Source organism: Polyodon spathula, chromosome 4, assembly GCF_017654505.1.
Source record: "Polyodon spathula isolate WHYD16114869_AA chromosome 4, ASM1765450v1, whole genome shotgun sequence".
NCBI lineage: Eukaryota > Metazoa > Chordata > Actinopteri > Acipenseriformes > Polyodontidae > Polyodon > Polyodon spathula.
In genome coordinates this window covers 77119340-77147155 of record NC_054537.1, presented here as the reverse complement: position 1 = coordinate 77147155, position 27816 = coordinate 77119340, and the positions used below count along the sequence as shown (strand labels likewise).

Here is a 27816-nt window from a genome sequence, read left to right as displayed (position 1 = left end):
TTGAGAAATCAGTTCTACCCGCTGAGATTAATAGATATGTATAAAAAGAGTCTTGAGAACAGTTCAGCACCAAACCTCCTGAACTTTAAAAGCCATTCCTCCAGCAGGAAAGAAAGGTTGTCCTGTGCTTTGAGTTCTGTATAGATGTATTCATGGTTAATTAAATAGGAAATGAGGAGCTGTCCAATTAGAGGCCCCAAGTTTAACAGGAGATTTACGATTCTGGCCTTTTCATGAACAACACATTATTCATTTATAACAGGTTTTTTTTTTTTTTTGCATCCATAAATTTTTATTTCAGTCACAACTGGGTCCAATAATTATTTATTATTTAGTCATTTAGCAGACGCTTTTATCCCAAGCGACTTAAAGAGACTTGGAGGTGAACAATGCTTCACAACTGCTACCATAGAGTCACTTACAATAGGACCTTGGTTTTATGTTTCATTTAACCAATGCTCTTTGAAAAGAATAGTATATAAAATACTATATAAAATACAGTATGTAATATTTGTCTGGAATTCTTACTACTAAATGGATCTGCTTAAAACTGGTTTATACAGGAGGGTCAGGACTTGGATGGGACTACCCTAAAGTTGAGTGTCACACACGGAGTAGCACCAAATTAGGAACATGCATTACTTCAGCATTAAGAGACTTGAAAGACACCATTGTGGCCAGATAATTGACCATGGTGGCAAATTAAGTATGTCGACGTAGAGCTGAACGGGGTTAACGAACCAGAAAGCTAATTTCCATGCTCATATGCCAGCTTCAGTTAGTCTTACTGTTGCTATTGAGAATGGGTTATAATGTTTTGATTGTTATTTTGCGTAGGATTTTAAGTGTAGCAGACAGCTACCACAGGAATGAAGTTATTTGGATAGAATGTTCGCACAATATATGTTTTCTTTAAACAGTCAATGAAAAAACTGTCGCATTAAAGTATACAAAGTCAGAAGACCTAGCTTGTCTTTTTAACTATGCAAAGATTGGTCAGTTTGATAACACAAAAGAGTTATCCATTAATTCAAAATGTGTCTTTGTGTAGTAATACTGTGACCAAGAAAACCCTAACAACTATAACCATATCTGTTCCGTGAAGTCACAAACAACCCCCACAACACAACCACTTCCTTTATAAAATGTGTGCTTATAAATACAAGTAACTAAAATGTAAATTTTACTGTGGAGTCCAATATTGTACTACTTTATAAATGTCCCTTAGTGTATTATGCACTATACTGAATTAAAAACATGTTTTCAGCAATAATACACATAAGCTTAATATTTGTTTTGCTTGTTCTTCGTCCTTATAGTTTTTAAGAAGACAAGGGCTAGACCATTAAATACACTAATTAAAAAGTTCAGAGTTTTCCACAAGGGAAGAGTTTATCCTCACTTTTTTTTAAAGAATTCATGCCCAGATGCATTTTTGTGGATTAGTGAGTAATTGAAGAAGGCCTTACAATAGATTTATTTCCCAAATCAGCATGGGTGCTGGCTGGTATTTCACTACACTTCGATATCCCAGTGTGTCAGAAACAAAGCCCTCTCCAAATTCACTAAATTAGTATTCCACAAAAAACACTCTGAGAAAATAGGTACACAATATTTTTGCTAAATGATACAATTTCATTTTTCTTTAATTTAATAATGCAGGTAGAAAAAGAATGATATGATATTTTGTGTTATCTATATAGTCATGAGATATCTAAGGAGGTCAACTCTTGACTTTACTTGAAAAGGAGTGTAAGCTTGTGCTTAAAAAACAGGCCTGACACTAAATATTGTATGAAAAACTGGTCCTGTCAAAAATGGTGTATATTAAAAAAAAAAAAAAGACCCGTGGATTCTATCCAGCAATACTAATTTTGTAGTGTTTGTTGTTTTTGTTGTTTTGTGTCACATTGTACTAAAAGTTTGTACTACATAAACTTCATGAATTATAAATGCGATCTGTGGTGATTTAAATTAAAGACACAATCGTCTGTATTCTAGTGTATGTACTCTATTATATGACGAGCAGTAGGTAACTTAGAACTAAAGCTGATAATAGCCATTTTTTAAACAGATACATAAACAAGTCAATGCTGGCTTGTATCTGAAAAAAACCTTCAGATTATTTAGTTATTTTATTGTATTTATTTTGATAGTTGGGTAAACAAACACCATGCATGGATGTTTATACTTCTAGTAGACACTTGAATAGCATGCATACAGGTATGATAATGACATCATATAATGGTGTATACTGAATATTGTTTCAGGCTGGCTCATTGCCTATATATTATATTGAAGTGCTGTACGCTATCAATTGCTATGGATCTCACTTAACTAGATTTAACATTTAGCTAAATATTTAACTAAATCTTAAATCTCATAATGTACACATTTAAAAATAGATTTATGTATTTTCACAACATTTATAAATCTGGGGAAAAATACAAGATCTAAGTTAAATCTGGGCATAAATACAAGATTTACGTTAAATCTGGAAAAAAGACATTAAAATATGTTAAAATATTAACACTTTTTTTTTTTTTTTTTTTTTTACACATGGCACCCCATAGAGATCACAGCATAGTAAAAAAAAAAGCCTGTAATTCTCAGAAATTGCATGGGGTTTTATCAGAGTACTGTATTACGTTTCAATATGACAGGTGAAGCATTCTAGTGCAACTCCATGGAGTATGTAAGGCTAAGAGCTTTACCATATGTCCTTGTCATTTTTGTATTCTCGCTGTGGCAAACTGTGAAATGTAAAAGTGCTTTATAGCTACAAGTTTTTCAATATGATCTTTTAAAATGGGCATTATTCAAAGGGCAAAGAAACACATGTAAGTATCATGGACAATGTTGTAGGAATGTTTGTAGGGATGTTTCAGACAGTTTTGGCCCAGGATCTTGTCTTCTGGGCCTCTGGGAGCCAACCTCAATTGAGGTGTGATCTCTAAAACCATCAGGGGTCAACCAAGGCTGGGTGATGAAGCATCAAGAAAGGGAGATGCAGAGGGTAGAAAGGACTTCAGAAGTGTTTTGAAATGTACTGAAGCAGTAGTTTAACCAACAGTGATAGTGAAGCGAAGGTCTTCAGTTGTTTTTACTGCCATAGTGGTACCTGACCAGTAAAAATGCCTTTTTATTCAAAGACATAACACCAAAAATGGGTGTACCCAAACTACACCCACAACTAAATAATTATACAGAAGTTTGTAATGCAATATCAAGTACACTGCTGAAAATGCATTTTCTCATGGAGCTTAAAATTATTTGTAGTACTGGTAAGTGTTTTGTATGTTTTATATCTTAACAAAAGATTGAATATATTAGCACTCCAAAGCAGAAACACTGTAGACGTAATATCAAGTGCAAGTTAACCACAGATGGTCTGTGGTATCAGGTTGTGGGTGTGAGTATGTGGATAGACAATTTCGATTCAACAGATTTGTTGTTGTAAAAGTTGAATCCTTTAATTTAACAGTTATACTGGAATCTTTTGTCTATGGACCGATTGTATATGATTCGTTCACCAGCCTTATTAGTAGCCCTGTAGCTTTAACCTCTCCTTTCATTTGGAACTCAGATGTTGTGGAGGATTTTGATTGAGTGTAGACCAAAAAGCCAAGGGATGAAGAAACACCATTAACTTGGCTTTAATCTTGTACTATTGAACAATAGATCCTGGGAGATTGTTGGCTTCAAAAGCATTCATGTGAACTACTTTCTTTGAAGGTGTTTCTTTGATATGCAAATGTTCTTTCTTAAGTGGCTTCCGTTTAATTCTAGCATGAACACACACATACCGTGTCTTGACTGGCTAAAAGAAAATAATAAAGTGCAGGTTCTACTTTTATAATGATTCACAAAGAACTTGAATAAGTTTACTAACTGTTGACAATAACAAAAATTAAAAACTGGTTGTCTGTGGGGTTTCCTTGAGTTAATGGTGAGTTCTTGGAGAAGTATATTCTGTCTGCTGGCTCTGCATTTTCATACCAGACATTAATAAAAAAAATAAAAAAAAATAGGCAGATTTTTAATAATAACATTCAACAAGTGTATGTTTATGAAATGGTTTAGTCTTAAAGTTATGGAAAATAAATTATTAGTTATTGCCTAAAATTTAGAATAATGTGCCATGTCTCACAGTTTGGAATAATGTTAAATAGATCAAGTACATCGCTTTCAATTTCCAAAGATATAAACTAATGTAGTAGCCTTATACAACAAAACGGTATGGGTTTAGCAATGGACTGCAGTACATACAGTGAAGCACGTTTAATGTCACTCCTGTTAATGTCACATGACCACATTGAAATGTCCTGGACCACAATATATCAGCTCCTGATATAGTCACTTCAGTTATTATCACACTCCGCTTAACACTAATCATTTTTCAGCCATGTGACTGATTTGCATGCCATTTAACCCTGTAATATGTTTGCAAATTGCCTTTATGTATATTGACTCTTTTTGTCTTCATGATCGTCTTTCTTTGACAAGCAGAAACTGCTGGATGTTGTAACTTTGGTGTTTAGTTTTGTAAACATTCAAATAAAAATTCAATACAACAAAACTCTTACTGACAAATTTCAGTAATAACTTTGGGAAATGTGAGTATAGGGCCCACACATGAAGAAGTTGCTGTTAAGGATTTCTTAACATTAATTTTTCATAACATTAATGAAATAAAAAAATGCAAATAAAGCAGCCATGTAAGACAGTTATATATGTACAGTAAAGTAGAGGGTACTAAATTAAATTAACTACTGTATGTTAACAGCATGGTATACAGTATGGAAGTAGATGGTAATACATTACAACAAATGCATTTAATTGTAACTTTATGTTAATGAAAACATAGCACATAGTTTGTTCTTATTATTCATGGTCACCAGACAGAAAAGCTTTTTTTTTTTTTTGCCAGCTTATTGGTGAACTCTTAATGTAAACCATTTCTTCACAAGCCCTTCACAGTGATATTAATTGTATAATTCCCTTTCATATTGCATATAGGTTTAAAAGAAAAACAAAAACAAAACATTCTACATTCTCAATCACATTGCTTTTTTTATAGCAACTTTATACTACTCTTTTAATCACAAGTAAATCACATAGCATTTTGTCGTCGTAAACGACTCAGACATGCTGAGCTTTATAAAAGTATATATTATATATATAAAATATATAATATATATATATATAATATATAATATAATATATAAATATAAACTTTTACACATTATGCATCTACTGTTATTTATTTCTTACATTTTGGCAGGAAGGTGTTTTGATAGAGATTACTGGCATGTCAACATATCTGTCATCATCTTAAACTCATCTGCTTCTTATATCTTCTTTTGAGTGAGACAGTGCAAGCAAGCTTCAGGACGATTTATGGTTGACAACCCATACTGTAAGCTGAGAGGAACCAAGTTTATGCACCGTGACCATGAAAACTCCTAACCCTTTTTACAATTCACTTCACCTGTGGTGAGACGCATAATGAATGAATGGCAGGAGAAAGACAGCGATGTCTTCACACAGTTGGCAGCACTGCATGTGGAAACTTACAGAAGAACCCAAATAATATGAGGTTAAAAAGTAAAGAAGAGCTGAATCATGGTTACAAACTATGTGGATTTGTGTATACGAGTCAGGCTGAAAGTCAGATAGACAGCTGCTCTGTTCTAGTGTTTATTCTTATTAGAAACAGTTCATTGCAATAATCAAGAGTTAAATATGTATTTGGTTGTATGATACCCACACCAGAATTGTACAATAAACATTTTATAAGTCAGCCTGAAAAGGCAGTTGTATTGTCGTTATTTATATGAGCACATGATTCCTGTGATTAGGTTTTTTTAAAAAATTTTTTAATATAAATCTTTATTGCCATGTGTTCAAGTCCAATCTGCACATCAGAGGTTTAAAATATATGCAATTCCACTGAAATGTATAGGTTCATTCCATTCGACACCTTATTTATGGCTAATTTATAGCTTGACACTAGCCAATCCATAATCTCAAATATTGAACATATAACCACTAAGGTGAAACAATAGACGCTGCATTATTTATTAATTTTGATGAAAATGTAAACACAAATCCCTGACATTCAGTATTAAAGCTGTGTTATTGTTTCTGATGATTTTCAGGGGAGCAGTTTATATGCAAAACACCAGCAATTGCAGATATTGTTCTGCTTGTTGATGGCTCCTGGAGTATAGGCAGGATTAACTTCAGGCTGGTTCGGTCCTTCTTGGAAAACCTGGTCAGTGCCTTCAGTGTGGGCTCTGATAAAACCAGAATAGGTATGTATCCCTCTGCTTTCTTTTGTTCAAATAGAATACGGATGTACTGACTGATACTCTATAATGCTATGTTGTTAACAGTTCAAGAGGAAATCCCTTTATTATATGTATTCTTTTACAGTGTTACAACCAATATTGTACAGGGAATGACCATGAAACTATATTATAATACCTTTAAAAACAAAGGCGTCCAGTTGTTTTCCACTGGAAATGAACTAGTGTTTCATGGAATGCTTTCTCACATTTAGAAAAAAAAAAAAAACAATGTTAACTCTTAACTTGAAATCTGTTTGCTCAGGTCTTGCTCAGTACAGTGGTGATCCCAGAATCGAATGGCACTTGAATGCTTTCAGTTCAAAGGAATCTGTGATAGATGCTGTCAAGAATCTGCCCTACAAAGGAGGGAACACACTAACAGGTGAAAAACTGTTCTGTGGAGTTTGTTACTTATGATTTTATTATTGAACCTAAATAACTCCTATTGGCTAGTGCAGTGCAAACATTGTTAATTTAAATTGGAGAACATGAATTTAGATTTTCCCACCTTGTCTAAGTTATTGCTATTATCTAAGTTATTGGGAGGTCTGATTTAAGAACTGGGGTCTGGTGAAGGAGCAATATTGGATGATGCTCTTTTCTTATAATTTATTACAAGAGCAAAACTCACATGGTTGGTTTCATAGACCGTAATTATCACTAATCTTGACTAACTAATGTTATTTTAGGTAAAGTAGTCCAAGACAAGGACTTACCGAGCTCTGTGAAACTATCCGCATATCTCTAGACCTTTTACAGGGTCGTTGTGTAATCGATTTTCATTCATCATCTATGACTGTGTTGAAAAGAACTTCCTAGAACTCAACGAACAGAGCTTTCTTTTAATTAAGGTCTTGCATTGACGTACATTTTGGAGAACAGTTACAAGCCTGAATCTGGTGCCAGGCCTGGTGTGCCCAAGATTGGTATCCTGATCACAGATGGCAAGTCCCAAGATGATGTTATTCCACCAGCAAAGAGTCTGCGAGATGCAGGCATTGAGTTGTTTGCTATTGGTATGTAAACAAACATTGATTTGACTTGGCAAGTCTGAGTGTGTATTGTCATATGACGGTTATGGAAGATGTTTTATCTGGGTAATTCTTCCTCCATTTTAAGGTGTGAAGAATGCTGATGAGAATGAACTGAGGGCCATTGCTTCTGATCCTGATGAGTCCCATGTCTACAATGTAGCTGATTTCAGTATTATGAGCTCTATTGTAGAAAGCCTGACCAAGACTGTGTGTGACAGAGTTGAAGAACAAGACAAAGAAATCAAAGGTATCAAAAAGAACCATGTAATCCCACCTTGGGAAGTGTTTTCTTAATTTATTCTCTTTGATGTTCTTTCTTTTCTACTGTTGGAATGTGTATTTCAGTATCTGTTCTTGAGGAAACACTGTTCTAAGTGTTTGATGAAAATGGGTTTATAGTGGTTTATGGTACCATAGATCTTGTGTCTTCAAGCCAAATTAATGAAACATCTGCAAGTTAAGACTTTCTTTAGAACAGTTCATGTTCCTTGTCAATTAAAGGTATTACTTTTTCTATATACAACAGTAAAGGACGTGTGGTAAACGGTAGGTAGTCCTTAAAATACTCCATACTTAGTGCTAATACATGTAGTTAATCTATGAGTGCTTTAAACCTCTTGAAACAGGGACGTTTGAGGAAAGTAAATAATAGACCTTAAAAGCACACCGTTTAACAATCATTTGACAAGGTTTTTCTGGTACCGCCAGTAGAGCACAAATGACTTTCAACAGTTCCATAGTTTCTTTAACTTTCTGTGTTAAAGCATTCTTTGTAATTGCAGGAATATCTGGCATCACTACATCTTTGGGGGCCCCTCGAGATCTTGTTACATCTGAAGTGACAGCCAGAAGTTTCCGAGTCAGCTGGATCCATGCTCCTGGAAATGTGGAGAAATATCGAGCGGTTTTTTACCCTTCCAGGGGAGGACAGCCGGAGGAGGTACAATCAATAACTTTGTGCAGGACACAGGGTTATCTTTCTATGGGAGTTTTAATGCAGGTCTTAATACTGAAAGGTCTTCATACAGAGTAGCCCTCTGTCCATTTGGGATGAGGAAGAAACTGATAAACTTAATTTGTACCTTGTGCCTTTGTATAGTACCTTAAGGCACTGAACAGACCCTCATGAGAAGGCCAGTATGTTTTCGTTAATTAAACTGAAGATATATTCCTGCAGAAAGAGTAGGATAAATGTAACTTATATTATGTTTACAGCGTTAGCATGCAATCAGCCAGACTGTTACGAATTACTAAGACGCTATGTGAACAGGGTAAGGTGGGGGCAAACGATCATCAAAATGTTGGAAAATACATGCTTGTCCGCCACTGTCAATGAATCCTCCACTTTTCTGATGAATCAATGGACAGACAAAGTTGACCTATTTATCTTTCTCTTGATTAATATTAATTTTGTATTCCTATGTCATGGGTGAGCTGTTTGGGGTGTTCATGTTGACAAATATTGAAGACAGAACAGGGATGGCCATGGATACTTATAGAAAGATGTGTTTAACTCAAGACCTCAAGTCATAAACATGTTCTCTCCTCGATTTACAGGTGGTTATAGATGGAACGGAAAACACTGTAGTGTTAAAAAACTTGATGTCCTTGACCGAATATCAGATTGCTGTGTTTGCAGTGTACACCAACGCTGCCAGTGAGGGCCTTAGGGGCAGTGAAACAACATGTGAGTGACACAGGATTAGTAGTATTCTTAAGCCACTAGCATCTTTTGGGGATTTGGCTGGCATGACGATTCAACTTTTTTTGAATTTTGTTTGGCTCCTGTCTACACATTTTTGGACAGTACACTTACTTACTGAATGTGTCATAATACTTGGAGTGTGAAAAAAAACTGACTTCAGCACTAATGAGACAGCAAAATTTTTTATAGACTAAAATATTTAAACTCCATTTTTGGAAAACTAAAAAATTGAAAAGGTAAAGATAAACATGATAATGACTGATTAAACACAGGTCACATGGGATTCTGCAGTAAATTCTATCTTAGCCTGTAAATCTTTTCTTTTTTCCAGTGGCTCTGCCTATGGTCAATGACCTCAAGCTATACGATGTCACCCACAGCAGCATGAGAGCCAGGTGGAAAGGGGTGCCAGGAGCTTCTGGTTACATGATCTTGTACGCCCCGTTAACAGAAGGAGATGTAGCTGACGAAAAGGAGGTAAGGACTGGGACACTGATGAACATTAATATCAATGGACAAGCCTGTTTGACGATGGGAACAAGGTTAATAGTTCATCAGGGATGTATACAAACTGCATGCAGGGCAGTAATGAGTAGAGAACAATGCTTATGTTTCAGACCGAAGAGCTGTTTTCACATATGTTATTGATACTATAATAATATAAGTTTGTTTTTCCTCCTTGTTTTATGATATTGGTATATATTTCTTTCTCTATTCAGGTTAAAGTCTCCGATTCTGTGACAGATATTGAACTGGATGGACTGACTCCCAATACTGAGTACACTGTAACAGTGTATGCTATGTATGGGGAGGAAGCCAGTGACCCTATGACAGGACAAGAAACTACATGTATGCATTTATTTTGTCATCTGTTTACTTTTGGATACAGAGTAAAATGCACATTTAGCTGGCTTCTGGTTTGATAAGCTTGTGTTAACTGAACTGCCTTTTTTGCAGTGCCACTAAGCCCACCGAGAAACCTGAGGTTTTCAGAGATCGGACACAGCATTGCCAGGGTTACATGGGATGCTGCTTCAAAGAACGCAAGAGGGTATCGCATCATGTACGTGAAGACTGACGGATCAGTAACTAATGAGGTACGTTCCTGTCATTCATCAACATAATGTAAAACAAAATGAGGTGATACGCGACTTAAAAGAGTTCTAAGCACGGTTTTAAATAGTTGTATGTTATTGTCATTCAATGCATTATCACTTCTCCTTTTTCTTTGCCTACCTTTTTAATATATTTAATATTACCTCATTTTAGTATATATTTATGTATGAATTTTTAATAAAACTAAACATAATATATGAACTTGTAGTATGCTTATGCTGTATCATGTTAATTTTCTTCTTTTGCAAGTGGCTTTACAGTGCAATAATAGATTCTGCTCTTTTACCATTTAGGTGGAAGTTGATCAAATCACAACCAACTTGCTGAGAGAACTAGCATCCCAGACAGAGTACACAGTCGCCATCTTCTCAATCTATGATGAAGGGCAGTCCGAGCCTCTGACAGGAAGTTTCAGTACTAGTAAGTTGGGTTTCCGATACCAAATAAAAAACATGGAGTTAAATAAAGAAAACATATGTTTGATGTGTTTCATTAGCTCGTGTTCTTTCTCAAGTACTTCTAAACATTTTCTTTTATTTTTAAATTTAGAACCAGTACCATCCCCACTCAACCTGAAGCTCAGCGATGTGTCCAGAAACAGTTTAAGAGTAAGATGGCAACACGCTGCCCCAGATATTGTCAGGTACAGGCTGTCTTGGGTTCCCACTGCTGGTGGAGAATCAAGAGAGGTGGGTAACAGTGAACTGTTAATAACAACAAAAACAGAACTCAGATTCTATTGCTTTTATTATTAACCCATTAAGTGCCATTCTCCTCATTTGAGGACAAAAAATAACAGATTTACTTTGAACTAATTTTGACATTTTCAAAACCACTTATTGCTCTTAACGGAAATAAAATAGCTTGTTTATCTTTGTTGTTACAGCTTGTTTTTGGTGGAGATGTGGATACCCAGGTCCTCAGTGGTTTGCAACAAAAAACTGAATATGAGGTGTCACTCTCTGCTATTTTTAAAGATGAAACAGAAAGTGATGCTGTTGCTGTTCTGGGAACAACACGTAAGGCATTGTTAGGATTTCATTCTGTGAAATATAATATGGAAATAACATAGTTATGTCTCAGAATATCACAAAAACTATCTAAAACAGAAGAAAAGATAACCTAGGGTTGTAGAAATTATGACTATGCAATAGTCTCACTATTTGCTTTAATATTGTCCTGTATCTTTTTTCTGTTTTAGTTTCTGTAACAACTACAACTGTTGCCACAACAACCACAACCACGACAACAGGTAAGGGGGAACAGATCATTTATAACATTAAACATTCAATCATATGATTATCAATAATATTAAAATAAAGTTTGTAAAAGTAAACACTTATGTTGAGTCTTTGGCATTATCATTTGTGTTTTAGTAATACCTAAACATTAACTTTTTGAACAGTTCTTTCTGATGCAAAATGCTATTGACGAAGATACAGAAATATTAAACTAAAACTTTTTTTTATGTTCTATTTTACAATCATGGTAATTACTAAGGAGATGTTTTATTCTAAGATTTGCATTATTAAGCTATGGTTAATATTGCTCCTTCCCTTTTTAACACATTCTTCATTGAGAACTGAGTTTTATCATTGGTTAGAAACCTTACAACCCTCTTTTCTAAGTTTGTAATTTGTAGACACGTCCTAGCCGTGCTTCAAATTCCCAGGAGTAAGGACACCTTTCTAGCATCCTTCTGACCAAACCTCACAGCAGAGCTATTGCTGTTAGGCTGTTTACCACAGGGGTTTTGTGTTACCTTTGCCTTACCCTTTTTTCTTGTCCAGTTGTCCGCAGTGCAGTGAGAAATCTTGTCGTGGATGACGAAACCACATTCAGTCTGCAGGTGACCTGGGATCTTCCAGACCAAAACATCCGTCAGTACAGAGTGACCTATGTGTCTTTGAGAGGAGATCGAGATGAAGAAGCGGTAAGCATGGTCTGTATGGTTCTAGAATACTTTGCTCCGAGTCTTGGTAGCGGGCTGCTGTACTAATTTTGCACTGACAGATACAGGAAAGCAGCATGAGATAACTGGTGACGTATCTCATGTTATCTGCTGTTTCTCTGCATTGCATGCCAGCATGGTGTGCTCAATAAAAGTGCATGCTGCAAAGAAAGGTAAGAGGAACAAGCCTATTACATACGGTGTCCTAAAGCATATCACAATCACTTTGTGCAGTTCACAGCCTACCTCTGTAAAGCGCTTTGTGATGGTGGTCCACTATGAAAGGAGCTAAATAAAAATAAAGATAGTATATTATAGTAGTAGTAATGAATGAGGTGTAGATTTATAGAATTAAAGCAAGATTTTTTCAAAATATGTCATCCTGTTTATCTTCTATTTTGTCTATCATTCTCAATTTTTGTACTAAGGCGGTTTTCATTTACAGCATAAATTACTGTGGTCTTTTCTAAAACCACTTGACAAAATGATATTTGTGCTGAAATAGTTAGTAATCATGAGACAATATGATGAGAGTAGAAACAATAGAGAATATGTCATGTATATTTAATGACAATGCCTGCACAGCAGTCATTTTTATATATTGTTTTTTTTTTTGTTTGTTTTAACCAAAAAACTGGTCAACGTTCATAGTCTCCCACAGTACAGTAGACTCATTTTTAATACAGTAGTGTGTAATAGTAACCCTTAGTTTGCCGCCAGACTTGTTGGTGTGCTCTTAAATATTGAAATAAGAAACAGTAAAATTGAGTCATTTGTATAAATATAAGTTCAAATATGTTTTTTTTTTTTTTTCCCCGCTGTTTACCCCAATCTATATTACATGCATTCCATTTAAATAAACACACTGCAACATACTAAGGGTTATAGTTCTATTATTTTCTAAATTCTGCTGAAGAAACTAATATTTTGCGTTGTTATTGCTTTATTGATTTAAAACGCAACCATAACGAACTAAAGAAATGAGGTAATGTGAGATACAGACACACGACATGAATGGACACATAATTATTCATCCCATATCACGAAAGGTCTTTACGATTTTTTCTGTTTATAACCTAAACCAATTCAACCACAAATGTGTACATGCTGTTTAACATTTACGATTGAGAAAATGTACTATCACTTTTTTAGATTGAGCCTATATATATATATATATATATTATATATATATATATATATATATATATATATATATATATATATATATATATATATATATATATATAAACTATTTTATCTCCTTTCCTGTTTTTATGGAAAAGTATAGTAGATGGATGAGAAGAAACACGGGAACTGTATTTTGTCTAGACATTTAGGTCAGAAACGGCCCTACAGTACTTGATTTGACTTTTTTGATTAGTTGCATGTATATTTGACAGAATAAGATAACTCTTTTACCTAATAAAGGTTGCTCTTGATTCCAGCAGTAGCAGCCATTTTAAGTAAAACCAAACAGATTATTACAGAAAATATATCAGTTTCCTTATAAAAAGACTGAAAAGTACAGTAGGAGACGGCAGTGATGGAGTGGTGGAAATAGTTTGATCAGAAACCATGTGAGAAAATCGGACCATAAAATAAAATAACTCTAGTAAATCTTATCTAATATGTATTGCCATCACTTCAAATATCTCACATTTTCCTTTTTTTTTAGAAGTTCGTTTTTGGAGCTTTAAAGGAACTCCCAGTTAGACTCACATATTTAACGTCTCTGCTTTCCTGGATTTCAGCTATTAACTATTGTAGCTAAAAAAACAATTTCATAACAGTTCTCTGCCAGGCACATGCATTTATTATATAGGTGTCAAATGTGCAGTTTTGAAGGAAACACATGTTATAGGAAACATCTATCTTCATTTTAAAACATGGGAGCCCATATTCATAGAACATACCGTCTCCTTTATCATGCCAGTAATGGTGTTTAATATGACAGTACTTCATCAGGTGATGCATAAATACCATTTACCGTAAGAAAACGTGGTGTGTTTGTGTGGACTGTACATCAAAAGAAGTAAGAAGACCCTGCAGATCTGAGCAGATATCAATTTAACAGGAGCACAATTATTCACCTTTTTGGAGAACTAACATGTTCTGAAGAGTGGAACTGCTGGAAACAAGGCAGTCCTCGTATTAATGCATATTAATTAACTGTGCATGATTAGGATTTTGATGTTGGTGAGTTTTATTTTGCGTTCCTACAGTATATTCATCACTGCCGTGGGCAGAAGGATAGTAGGCTACTTAGCTTTACATATTTTTCTTAGCATTCCACCTATCGATAGAGGCAGCTCAAGTCATTTTAAAGTAAACTATATTTTATAATGATTCCAAACATGTATGTGTGTTTACTATTTACCCAAATGTATTCTCAAATGTATCACCCTATAGAAGGAACTAATTTTGCTTCATAAAGTAGAATGAACCATTCTGAATAATTCATTCAACATTGAATTACATATCACTTTGTAGTTTTCCATATACAGTACTTAATGAAATACTAACAAATTGACCAATGTGACATTTTGAAATCAACATAAAATACTGTACTGCTATTATGGATTCTGGTAGACTTTTGCAATATAATTTTGTAGTTTCTTTGATTACATGATGTTAAATAAATGTAAATTATGTTTATATAGATTTTTTTAAATTGACACAATGCTAAAATTCTAGATGATGCAAAACTTTTGGCCATAGCTGTTTATAGCAAAAAAAACATATTCATGTCAAACAGGATTGTTAGTTAGTTCAAGAAGTTGTAACTACAAATAAATTTCATGAAATATGTAACGTTTTCTAATCCAATTTCTCTATGAAACCGAGTAGTATTGTGTGACGGGCAGGATTTTTCAATCTAGCTGTATTTATTTATTTTAGTTTAAAAGAAGCTTGTTGTATGGCAAGGTGTACTGTATGAGAAACAGATTTGAGATGTTATTATATGTATTGTATTTAAATTAATTGTGCAGGTATTTTCAAACTGAGGGAATACAGTAACAAATAAAAGCATAGACGATTTCTCAGCCATTTAACAATTAATTGTATTTTAATGTAACTGTGTGGTGCTGTCTTTCTGTGCCATTTGTCATTCAAACAAGTTTTAAACATACTATTATAATGATAAAAATAACCAGAGCTTGCTGACTCTGTAGTGCCATCTATACTTTCTTGTGCACTGCAAAGGAAACATGTGTTAACATTAGAGGATCCTTTTTTTGTCAACCAAAATTAAAATATCTTGAACTGTGACAACACATTACATTTCTGGTGGTCACAGTTCTTTTTCAGGAAGGCATGTGCATATAAGCTATACAAAAATGTTTTTTTTTTTAAATCAAAAAGCATATACTGCACATACCCTAACCTGTCACTCGCATCCAGCACCTGGGTGTGCAATTATTATTATTTTTAAAACTGACATCTCAATATTTCAGACAACCTGCCTATCTTCAGACATGCTCCGTAACAATTGACATCTTAAGTAGGGGATACAGCTCATTTGTATACCTCTGAACTTTGCTTTTGTGACCAGGACAGTGATATTTTACCTATTTCCAATGAGAAAACGGTATTTTCGTTCACATAAAGTCAGAAAAAAACAACATATGAATCCAAATTAACATGTATTTATACTAAAGTAATACAAAAATGACTACAAAAGATTTAGAAGTGAGTAGTTTTTCGGGATTTACGATTATACTGTAAATCACTTTCACGAATCAGCCCCCAAATGTAGTCTCCCATCATGTTCTCGTTATACTGTCCTTGGTAGCGGCGTTCAAAGTCCAGTATATCCTGGTGGAAGCGCTCGCCTTGCTCCTCCGAGTATGCTCCCATGTTCTCCTTGAATTTATCAAGATGAGCATCAAGGATATAGACTTTGAGGGACATCCTACAGCCCATTATGCCGTAGTTCTTCACCAGAGTCTCAACCAGCTCCACATAGTTTTCGGCCTTGTGATTGCCCAGGAAGCCCCGAACCACTGCGACAAAGCTGTTCCAAGCCACTTTCTCCTTACTAGTGAGCTTCTTGGGGAATTCATTGCACTCCAGGATCTTCTTTATCTGTGGTCCGACGAAGACACCGGCTTTGACTTTTGCCTCAGACAGCTTAGGGAAGAAGTCTTGAAGGTACTTGAAGGCTGCCGACTCCTTATCTAGAGCTCTGACAAATTGTTTCATAAGCCCCATTTGATGTGCAGTGGTGGCATCAGCACCTTCCGGGGGTCCACCAGTGGCTCTCACTTGACGTTGTTCCTCCCCACAGAGAACTCGGTCCGCTGTGGCCAGTCCCGCCTGTGGTAGTGCGCCTTGGTGTCCCTGCTGTCCCAAAGGCAAAGATAGCAGGGAAACTTGGTAAAACCGCCTTGGAGACCCATCAGTAATGCTACCATTGCAGCCTCTTGATGCCATCTCAGAAAAATGCAGATATGTATCCACTTAGGCAGCTGGAACTAAACTGAACTGGTGGGCTTAAGGCCCCTGTATTTATACTACTATTTATATTACTGGAAAGGTCTAGAAAGTTCTAGAAGTTACTCCAAGTTTACTCAGCACTGAATCTATCTGGAATGTTCTGGAAAATAGGTAAATTTCAAAATATCACTGTTCTGGTCACAAAAGCAAAGTCTGTGGGGAATAATAGCCATTTTCTATACTTTTGAGGCATAAGCAATTAGGAAATAACACTTACTACCCAGGAACCAAAAAAAAAAAAAAATTGTTACACGGTGAATTGGTTACATAAAATATCTCTGTAACTATTTGTGACAGAAAATCACATCTCAAGCCATTACTGGACGGTAAAATAACTAGCCTGTAGTTTTATAAATTACATTTGAAATACTGCCCAATCATTATTTTTTTACTGGCCGGAAATTACCACCATCTTTTATGAATATAGGCCAGTATCTGTTAGTATACTAGGTTAAAGCTACTTCCCCTATTGACTGGCATACCTTCAGCCAGTCAAAATGCTATAAAATGTGTTTCTATCAAAACTGAAGTGCAGCATGGCTAGGATTTATGGAATTATTTTGTCAGCTGCACTTATTTTAAAGTAGATTGTGGGCATGCCCCAGAAGTACAGCATTAAATACCAGTAACCAGCATTAAATACCAGTAACAATGTTATGTTTGTGTCTTTAAAAATAGAGACCTATGAAGTGATAACAGTAAAGATTAGGTGACATTTAGTGGGATTATTTTGAGGGTATAGTGAGGTGTAAGAACTGAATGGAAGGGTTGGAAGCTAAATGCTTACCAACTGCATTGTCTATTCTTTTTACTCCACAAGGCCCCCCAAACAATACCATAACCAGTTGACCAAACCGCTCCCACTGGATTGTTATTGCAAACTCTGAGCCACATTGTTATCAGTGAAGGCTTGGCCCATTTGGTGATTGAAACCTTTTCAATCCACCAGGGTTTCATCTTCTAGAGGAGTTAATGAACCTGGTTTCCTATTTTAGGTGATGGTGCCTGGAAGAGCGAACACTCTCCTCCTCCAGCCCCTGCTGTCTGACACAGAGTACAGGGTCACTGTTACTCCTGTCTATGCGGATGGAGACGGAGTCAGTTCCTCTTCTGAAGGACGGACCTGTAAGTACTGCATCAAAACTGAGGACCTTCCTAAACTAATGCAAACTCAGATCTCAAATCTGGCTCAAATCTCTTGTGTGACTCAAATTGCTGAGGGGATCTCTTCTATGTGGATCCTGAATATAAAAAAATAAATAAATAAATATTGTAACTGTTATTTATATCTGTTACACGTAAGGTATAATCTGTAGGATCACTCTCCAAAAATGTCTGCGCTGTTAATACATTTCCATCATACATTCGTGTAAAATTTGTCATGGTGCTTTCAACTTTAGCTACAGAATAGGTTTATAATTTGCCAGTAATGTTTATCTTTGCTACCCTAATTTGTTAAGGGACAGATTGTTATTTTAAAGATGTCCAGTGCATTAAAGGATTTTTCAATGTAAATAATCCCTTTCCTTTTCCTGGCAGTGCCACTTTCTGCACCCAGTAACTTGCGTGTCTCTGATGAGTGGTACAATCGCTTCCGCATCACATGGGATACTCCTCCTTCACCCACCATGGGCTACAGGATTGTCTACCAGCCTCTGACTGGTAGGTACACTTGCCAGACTTTCCACACTAAAGTTACACAACTGATAAACAACAAGCAAATGGGTATTTGTATTTTTCTAAATAGGAGTTAATTAAAAAGAGTACAAACTTGTATGCCTTGTAAGACTGGAGTAAAAGCTTTAAAATAATGCCTCAAAATGAAGTAGACAAATGTTACGGAATTAACAGGAAAGTTTGTCTACAGTACACGACTTTTATTTTCTTTTAACTTTAATACATGTAAACTGGGTCGTATATTTCAACCCTGTCAAATTCAAGTGAGGCTTCCTGTTTAATTACAGATGAAAGACTACCAGTTGTTGGGATTTTGTTTATATTTACTTCATAGGAGCCCATTGGAGTGCAATGTCCTTAAAACAGGGTCAAGTTGATTCAGATGAGGTTAAGTTGTTCACTCAAAGGGGAGGAGGCCAATTGCCTCTTCAGTGGTATTATCAACACATTGAATTTACTGTGTAAAGAAAGATAAAAAGATCAAAACCAAATTGACATTCTGTCAATTTCTTTTTTCAGCTCCAGGTCCAGCTCTGGAGACGTTTGTAGGTGATGATGTTAACACCATGCTGATCCTTAATCTTCTCAGTGGAACAGAATACAGTGTCAAGTTGATAGCTTCCTACACAACAGGCTCCAGTGATGCTCTCACAGGAAAAGCAAAAACACGTAAGAATGGATCGATTGATACTTCATTTGCAGTGCCTCTATTCTATAGTGTCTCATTAGCACTGCACACCCAGCATATTGTAGTAAACCTGCAGCAACACACACTCCCAAGGATTCTCCTGTTTTTATGGAAAGTGTTTAGCAAGGAAAGCACTGAAATACTTTTCATACACTTACTGGCGATTTATAAAGGTTATGCCAAATATTCAATGCCCTCCCCCATCCCACCATTACTAGAAAACAGCATTTGCCCCCAAAATATCAAATTACTTCAAGTTGTGATTGCAAGGCTGTAAAATGAATTTTAATTATTCTGATACTGTTAGATCTCATATCATGTTGATCATGCTGTTTCCTCAAGGGTAGGTATCGCCAGTAGAAAGGTCTCTTGGAAGAAGTTGTGCCAGCAGCATCATATGTTACTAATACAAACTTGAAATCTTTCAACATTTTTTTAGTCATCCTTTGGCTTTCTTGCTCCAGAATAAAGAAGCAGCCTGTTGTTTAACAGCAGAGCCCTCCAGCCCTAATCATATTAAGTAATGTTTTTGTGAATTTTAATGATGGACTATACACTGTAGTAAATGAGAGTCTTATAGATTTAGGGACCCTTATTTTGGTTTCAATTATGTGTTATTTTTCATTCATTGTTCTCTTATAAGGGTAATATAAATCTATTTTTTTTGGAAAGTATATTTTCACGTTTCACACTGTAAACCAAAACAGTAAGCCTTGTTCAGTGCATTTTTGTTGCTGGGTCATACTGTTTACCTACATATTTACTTATATGTTCATTTCTGTCCTTTAGTTCCAATTTGCATTTTATATACAGTATATTATTCACTAAACGTCCCTATTAAACATGTTTAAGAAAGCTTTTCACTGCTTTTAACAAATGATTATGATTGTGTTGTATACTGCTCTAGCCAATGTACCTGTAAGTCAATATTAAAACAGTCGTGTCACTTTGCAGTGTACCTGGGTGTGACAAACCTAAACACTTACCAAGTTCGTATGACCAGCATGTGTGGACAATGGCAGCCTCATAGACAGGCTACACTGTACAGAGTGATGATTGAGTCCCTGGTTGGTAAGTACCCATATAAAGAATGTTACTACGACATGTATATATTTCTTTATCACTGTGTTTGAGGTATGGTAATTTATATGTGAAAGATAAATCAGTGTTATCTGAAATCAAATACTGTTTTTGTTTTAGTTATTTCTTTTCATAAAATCATCTTTAAAATTGTATTGTACTTCAGTTTATACATTGTGATTTGCATTGCTGTACACATCTTCTTGTTTTTTCTTTTATCTTAATCAGTGTATCTTCCATAATTTGGCACTCCCTTCAAAGGCGACGGAACTATTACAGAATGATACAATGTCAAAGTCACTATAGTGTCTTTACCTTGACAAGTTGTGTTATTAAAAGTGGTCTAAAGAAAATGAAGCCTATAGCATTCAAAAATAACAATCACAGTTTTATTTAAATACATTTATATGAATGTATGCACCTAAGTGTAACCTAAGTTTTTGTTTTTTTCATTTTGGACTGACAATGCTTTACAAATCAGACTCAGGCAGACCAAGTAGTCTAATTGACCCCCTAATGCCTCCGTAATCATAATTCTTTGGACTATATCTGTAACTTGTTTTGCATACATGGCATTATATAATGGACAGTGATACTATTGTTTCTAACGTTATTAGCCACTGCACTACCGACCAGAGCAACCAACAGTCAGAATTTGCCAAATATTTGACCAGACTGTAGTGTATACACTAGTACAGAAACACAGAGTCCTTTTTTGTATTTACTGTGGGGTTTGGTTTCATCCTGCTGACCACAAAGACCACAATCCTTGCTAAAAGACTGAATATTATTATTGATAGTTATGCCCCTTTACAATTGTAGTCTTATTTACTATCACCTTGATATCATTGCATCACCAGCACATAGTATCACCAGGTGGAAAATAACATTCAAGAGAAAGGTATCCTACATTAGTGTAAGTGACTTCAGACATTTTAAACTTACAGCTTGTAATTAATATTTGCTGTATAATACCCAGTATAAACAGTCAGAAAGTATCTGAATGGGGGGCTTCAGAGTGACGCATCCGGTAAAGGCACTCTGCATGGAGCACAGGATGCGGCCTGTAGCCTGTCTGCCGACCATGGACAAGAGCTCCCAAGAGGCGGCTCATAATTGGACGAGAATCGCCGGGGGGGGGGCGGGCTTAGGTCAGCCAAGATGACTTCAGCTCACTGTGCACCTGCAACCCCAGTAGACTGGCCGGGCGCCTGAGGGCTTGCCTGTAAGAAGCCCAGAGCTGCATTGTCCTCTGACGCTGTAGCTCTGCTCTGAGGTGGCTGCATGGTGGGCCTGCAGAGTGAAAAAAAGCGGTCGGCTGACGGTACACGTTTCGGAGGACAGCATGTGTTCGACTTCACTGCTCCTAAGTCAGCTCAGGGGTGGTAGCGGTGAGCTGAGCCTAAAAATAATTGGCTATTTCGAATTGGGAGAAAAACGGGGTAATCAATTGGTGACTACTAAATTAAAAAAAAAAAAAAAAAAAAAAAAAAGTGTCGAAATGATCGAAACAGCAACTATACCAGAACACACTTATTAAAATGTTGTAGAATAAGAAAATATCAATAAAAAATGAAAAATGTAATAAGTGCATATGTATCTGACTTTTGTTGAGAGAACTAGAACAGCTATTAAGGGACCAATGACACTAGATGAAATAGTATTATGGAAATCAATCCGCTAATAAGCCTGAACAAAGGATTGTTTACAAATACTCAACTCAGTCTTCATCCATGTAAAATGATTTCTTCAAACTGAAAATGTGCAATAAACACTGTTTTTGTGCTATTTTTGATTAAAAAAAAAAAGGTGGCAGTCTATTTATCTGTGGTTGGCCCAAACCTCGAGCTAGCAGACAATAAAGAATTGTAACTTCACAGCCAGCAGTGTCAGTGGTGCATGAAGCAGTCTGTCAGAGTGTTAGTTTTGGCTATGTTTTAAAAACTAAAAGTAGATCTAAATATTTTTATTTCTTTTTTAAAAAATGTCTGAAACGTGTTTTTTTTTTACTTTAGTGTTCACATTTTTCTTTTATTTCCATTGCAAGATAAATGTTACACACCATTTCACTATTGTATAAGTAAAGCTCAAATAACAACCACCACCATGGATAAGTGAATGTGAACTTAAAAAGCATAAAGTCTGCACAATGTTACGCTTTTGAAGTGCAAAGCACAGATGGTGAGACACAGTGTTTAACTCAATTCACAGTGCAGAAATTCACAGAAAAGTTTTTTTTTTTAATTATAACAGACTATGGAGGCCCTATAATTTACCTTAAGTAGAAGCAAGAAAGTTTTTTCTCAGGTTTCAGAATTGTTATCCAGTGCACATTTTCCATGAGTGTAGGATTCAGAATCTTCTTTTAAATCATGCTTTTAGGATCAATTGTAAATTTACATGCAGTCTTGGGACTGATAGATATGGCTTTCCCTGGCTCTGTGCTGTTGTGAAACTTCAGATGTAAGGATTTCTCTGAGTTTTTGCAGCTGTTTTCAAACTAGTATGCAGATTTATATAGTATTATATTTATTAGCTAATTTATGTGCATTGTAAATGTTTATACTCCATCATGTGCTTTTACAGATCTGTGGGCTGCAGCTGCTGTACTAAGAGCAGGCTAACAAGAAGGTTTCATTTGGCTAAACCTCCTTTATTAAACAAGGAAAGATCCATTCTAATGTTTTTGCTATCTGGAGTCTCCCACACTCCTAATTCATCAGTTCCTTGTTCAGTATCATCTAGACCTGCCTAAGAGCATTAATCAACAAAACAAAAAAATGCTGTTTATATTGTACAGCACTGTACCCTGCTTTGGTCTTAGCCCAGAAGCAGCCTTGGGATTTCTTTGCTAATTGTGAATTGTGATATATTTCATTTGTATTTATTTTACGAATAACACACTCATTTTCTAGGTATTAGGACCCAAAACTAACAAGTATAGCTTAATTTCAGATGGAAAGAAAGAGGAAGTGACCCTTGGAGGTGGAGCGTCCAGACACTGTTTCTATGACCTCATGCCCAACACCCAGTATAAAATAACTGTCTATGCCCAGCTTCAAGAAATGGAGGGACCTGCTGTCACTGTAATGGACAAAACATGTATGTACATGCCAAAGTGTTCACAGCCCCATACATTTCAATTACAAAGCATAGGGTGCATATGGTACACAATTTAAATGCAGGCCTTGCAAAATGCTATGGGGAAGTATAGGAATAACACAGTTTAACCTTTAATAAAAGTGCTGACCAGGCAATAATTACCAGTTTTTAACCCTAACTTCAACTCTAAGCTCTAAACATCAAATCACTGGAACAATTACAGATAAACACCTTATTAATGACTGTACATGTTAAGCTCATGGTGGTGCCATAGCTCTGATTAAGCACATCTATACCATTTGTGGCTTTTAATTCATACCTGTTAATATAAAGGTACCAAGCTGAGTGTAGAACATCTGAACAAAATGAAAATACCCAGATGGAAATATCATTTTCTGTAATGAGTAGATCAGGTTCACACAGGTTTCAGTGTAATTTCTTGAATAACATTAGATTTTATATGGAGTATGCATGCAACCCTTGTGGTCTGTCAAAAGGAGACAACTTATGCTGCATACCATAGGCATGAGTAAAAGAAAAAACTGTTTTGAATCATTGGCTTCTTTCTCTGGGAAAGAAAATCGAAACATCTGAATGACATGCTTTAGGGTTTTATCATTCTTTTATCTGGATGTAATTTTTAAGCAATTTTAATTATCCAAGAATTATCATTTTTGGCCACTGTAGGAAAACCAAACTGAATTAATTTCTTTCCAATATTCTACAGGAGTTTAAATGTATGTTTTTATATTTCAATGTCTAGTTCCTGTCCCAACCGAGCCACCCTTACCCCCAACCACCACCCCTATTCCCACAATTCCTGTTGCCAGAGAAGGTAAAAAGTTTCACATTTACTAAAGTGTATAACAGTCTTAAGTGCTACTTCTTCTAACTCCTTTCACTACAATGCAGGCACGTCATTGAAGGGGACGCCTGGTTAAATACAACGTATTGAAAAGAACTAAACTCAAGTTAATTCTCTATTTTTTATCATAAAAATGAACTTCAGTATTCACACTTTAGACAGTTTTTAGATTTATTATAGCATACTCTAAGTGCCAGTGAAAAAGTAATGCTAGCTTTACTTTTAAGTTTAAGGGATCATCAATCTACCTTGAGTTCTGAAATATTTCAGCACAAGGAGGAATGATCACTGGACAAACTTTAGTTTGTATTCTGGTGAACACAACTAGCCTTTTCATGGTCTATAAAATGCTGGCTCTTCTGTGATAACAAAAGTGAAATTTCAAAGATTACAAAGCTAATGAAGATGATCTTTCTTTTCCTCTCACAGTATGTAGTGTATCTCTGTACAGTACAGTAGGTAGCAGAACAAGTATTCAATATTTGCTCCAGTGTCTGTGAGACTGAGTAATCCTTCCTCCTTCTTCTTCAGTATGCAAAGCTGCCAAAGCTGATCTGGTCTTCTTAGTGGATGGGTCTTGGAGTATTGGAGATGACAACTTCCTCAAAATCCTCCGTTTCCTCTACAGCACGTCTGGAGCTCTTGACAAGATCGGTCCTGATGGCACTCAAGTAAGAACAACATGATGCTTTCTGGCAATTCTGGATACTTTCCTTTACCTCAAAAAATGTTCCACTTCAAATGCGAGCTGAGGCCTATAATAAATAAACATGTGGTTGCCTAAGCTGCATTATTAAATAACATATTTAGACCAGAAGTATGGCTACAGTGATGCTAAACATTTTTATTTAATCCAGATGGCAGTGTGGTAGGACAGTCAAATAACCCTATGCTCAGAATCATGTATTCAAATGTATTTGTAATATTTTTTCCGACCCCTCTCACGCCGACACAATGAAATACCTGTTTAAACTTTTATCAAATTTAATAACTATTTAGCTTTTTCGTACTGGAGATAAGGTTCACAGGGACATGTGTTTCTCATGAATGGATTCTCTTCCTTTAGGAAAGCATTACATTGCATTTCAAGATTTGCTAAAGTTTGCACTGTAATTATAATTTAGCTTTACAACCAATACTCTTGGATTGTGATACAAATTACTTTTTCAGTGACAAAGTTTTGTTTTGCAACGTTCCTGGTTATTAATTAAAGCTCTTTATCTTAAAATAGGTCGCCATTGCTCAGTATAGTGATGATCCCAGAACAGAATTCAAACTCAACTCTTACAGCAACAAGGAAACACTCCTGGATGCCATTCAGCGCATTTCATACAAAGGAGGAAATACCAAGACAGGCACGTATTAAATTATTTTCATTAGGTAGCAAGGAGGGAATCAATATTGTCTCTTGACACTTGTCTTTGTAATGAAATCTGGGTACTGCAGTTTGTGATATACTAGGTTGAAACCCTGGGACTTAACCAATGCATAATTTCTGAAAGCGAAAAAGGCAGGAACAATAAACAAAGACACACACTAAAGAATATAATGCTCGAATATCTCTCCAGGGATGCCAACCAAATTTTGTTTTTACTGACATACAGACTTACAGTGGTCTTTGTTTACTGAAACTGTATTTTTTTCACTGACATCATTTAAAAAAAAAAAAAAAAAACTGAAATAATTAAATACATTATAAAATTGGCTATTTTTATGTACTTATATATGGACACATTTGCAGACTTGATCATTTGCTTCGTTGGTCTGAAGCTGGTGCTGTTTTTAACAGCATCCTTCATAGTCAGAATCCGATTCAGAATGTCTGTAGACAGTTGATTTCTCACATCTGTTTTACAAGATTCACCTGAGAAAAAAAAACTTGTTCTAATTTTTGCAGTGCTGTGTGGCAAATCCAACATATTAATGGCAAACCTGGCAAGTGTACGAAAACGTGGCTCTCTGGTAGGTGCAGACAAGAGCGCAATTTTGTACCAGCGTTCATGAGCCGCCAGATCCCGTTTAAGATCAGTCAAGTCAGCCACTTGATACTTCATATATTCCATTTCTAGGCTATTCAGCATATTTCCAGAACAATCTGTGGCAAAAGCATTGCAAGGTGAATGATGTCTCCTGAGCTGGCTGTGCTTTGGCTACATACGACATGGCTACATAAGAACGATTACTAATTTCAGCATAGTAATTGTTAATTGAATTGGCATTATTTTTTTGGTACTTTTCACTGTCGTCACATAAGGTGTAGGTGTATGTAATTCGAGCAGTTTGGTAAAGCTGCAAAGGAATACAAATATATCATTCTTTAGTTAGTTCCAAAATCACAGACATTCTTTTGTTATTTACGAGTTTATGGACATTGTTAAAATGTGATTTTGTTTCACTGTCTGTCTATGAGGAACCTACTATATTTTAAAATCACTAGAGCAAGCTGAAGTGAGCTATGAATATGTTATAATAGTTTATACTGGCATTAATTTTAGGAATACAATTGTCTGGGGCCTTTATATGAATTTGTTCAATACAGGATAGTATGTCGCCCCTTTTAAAATAAAATAAAAACAAGAAAATAATTGTATTTATTAAACATACATGCGTTGAATAAAAATGATTAAGAACCCAAAAGGTATCACTTAAAAAACCATGCAGTTGTTGATGAACTGGTAAATACACTTACAGTGAGGAAGTAACAATCATCATACTTTGGCTAAGATTCAGTTTTCTGGCAGTTTTCCAGTACCAACATTTTCAGAGGCCTGCTTCTACATGCTTGCAAGCAGCAAAAAAGCAACCCCTGCAGCATGTAAAAAAGAAGCCACAAATAATTAAGAATGGTTCTCGATTTTTTGTTTAAACCACAGAGGTTATTCAGTGCCCCAAACTAAACTTTAGTGGAATTGTAGATTCAGCTCATGGTTTTAAAACAAATATTAAATTATGATCAGCCAATTGAATGGGACAATATAAGGATGTCTTTGTCTAGATGCACATCTGAAATATGTTATCTTAGGCAGAGCCTTGCCGTTCACAATTTTTACAGGCAAAAACTAGATTTTAAAATGTCAAGAACATATGGCTTAAGATTTCCTTCTACTGAGTTTATGTTGGCTAATAAAGAGGTAAAACATTTACCTTTGGGCTACAAATTATCTTGCTGAAGTTCTGTCTGGGCATAACCTTGAAATAGCTCCAAATCTTTCAGCATCCTGTGTGGGGGGCCTGTCCGGTCCATCAGATGACATACAGAAACAAAACCTGTCTGTTAAGAAGAGATGAAAATAATCCACTGCACTATTTTAGTTTGTCACCATTTTAAGAAGCTGATTAACGACATACTTAAATACAGATACATTAAATGTATAAATGATTTTTGGAATTTTAGAAATTGTAACAACACAACATTGTTAAGTATGGAAATTAACATTCTTGTTAATTTTCCATACTTTTTTCTTCTTGTTTTATAAGTACATTATTGTTAAGAAATTCTGAAAGTAGCTAATAGTGATTGTCTTCCAAGTTTCTATCTCCCGATCGTAGAATTACAAAAGAGCTATCGAACATAAGAGATAGACCACTATCTATCTTTTCACATAACACAATGAAATGCAAAAATAATGTGTCGTTTATTTTTGGAGTGTGTAATTCTAGTACACTAATGAAGGCCCTAGATTAAACATGTGTCTTCTTGACATTGATGTGTCTTACAAATAGGGTTTAAATGTTTTATTAAACACAT

At 35.5% G+C, this 27816-nt stretch overlaps 1 protein-coding gene across 4 annotated transcripts in view; it reads left to right on the top strand.

The window, feature by feature from the left end:
• Window positions 1-27816, top strand: part of LOC121314884 (collagen alpha-1(XIV) chain-like) — a 76800-nt gene that overhangs the window by 19405 nt on the left and 29579 nt on the right. For 3 of the 4 annotated variants that reach the window (XM_041248617.1, XM_041248620.1, XM_041248619.1), the window contains 22 exons: window positions 6162-6317; window positions 6616-6735; window positions 7205-7369; window positions 7473-7634; window positions 8170-8327; window positions 8945-9074; window positions 9424-9569; window positions 9812-9941; window positions 10050-10189; window positions 10502-10628; window positions 10758-10897; window positions 11095-11227; window positions 11410-11460; window positions 11999-12150; window positions 17652-17781; window positions 18196-18318; window positions 18853-19002; window positions 19976-20092; window positions 23057-23203; window positions 23967-24038; window positions 24600-24739; window positions 25300-25423. In XM_041248617.1, the coding sequence (XP_041104551.1) occupies window positions 6162-6317; window positions 6616-6735; window positions 7205-7369; window positions 7473-7634; window positions 8170-8327; window positions 8945-9074; window positions 9424-9569; window positions 9812-9941; window positions 10050-10189; window positions 10502-10628; window positions 10758-10897; window positions 11095-11227; window positions 11410-11460; window positions 11999-12150; window positions 17652-17781; window positions 18196-18318; window positions 18853-19002; window positions 19976-20092; window positions 23057-23203; window positions 23967-24038; window positions 24600-24739; window positions 25300-25423 (2913 nt within the window). The remainder of the gene's footprint in view (window positions 1-6161; window positions 6318-6615; window positions 6736-7204; window positions 7370-7472; window positions 7635-8169; window positions 8328-8944; window positions 9075-9423; window positions 9570-9811; window positions 9942-10049; window positions 10190-10501; window positions 10629-10757; window positions 10898-11094; window positions 11228-11409; window positions 11461-11998; window positions 12151-17651; window positions 17782-18195; window positions 18319-18852; window positions 19003-19975; window positions 20093-23056; window positions 23204-23966; window positions 24039-24599; window positions 24740-25299; window positions 25424-27816) is intronic. The other variant, XM_041248618.1, reaches the window with a different exon arrangement.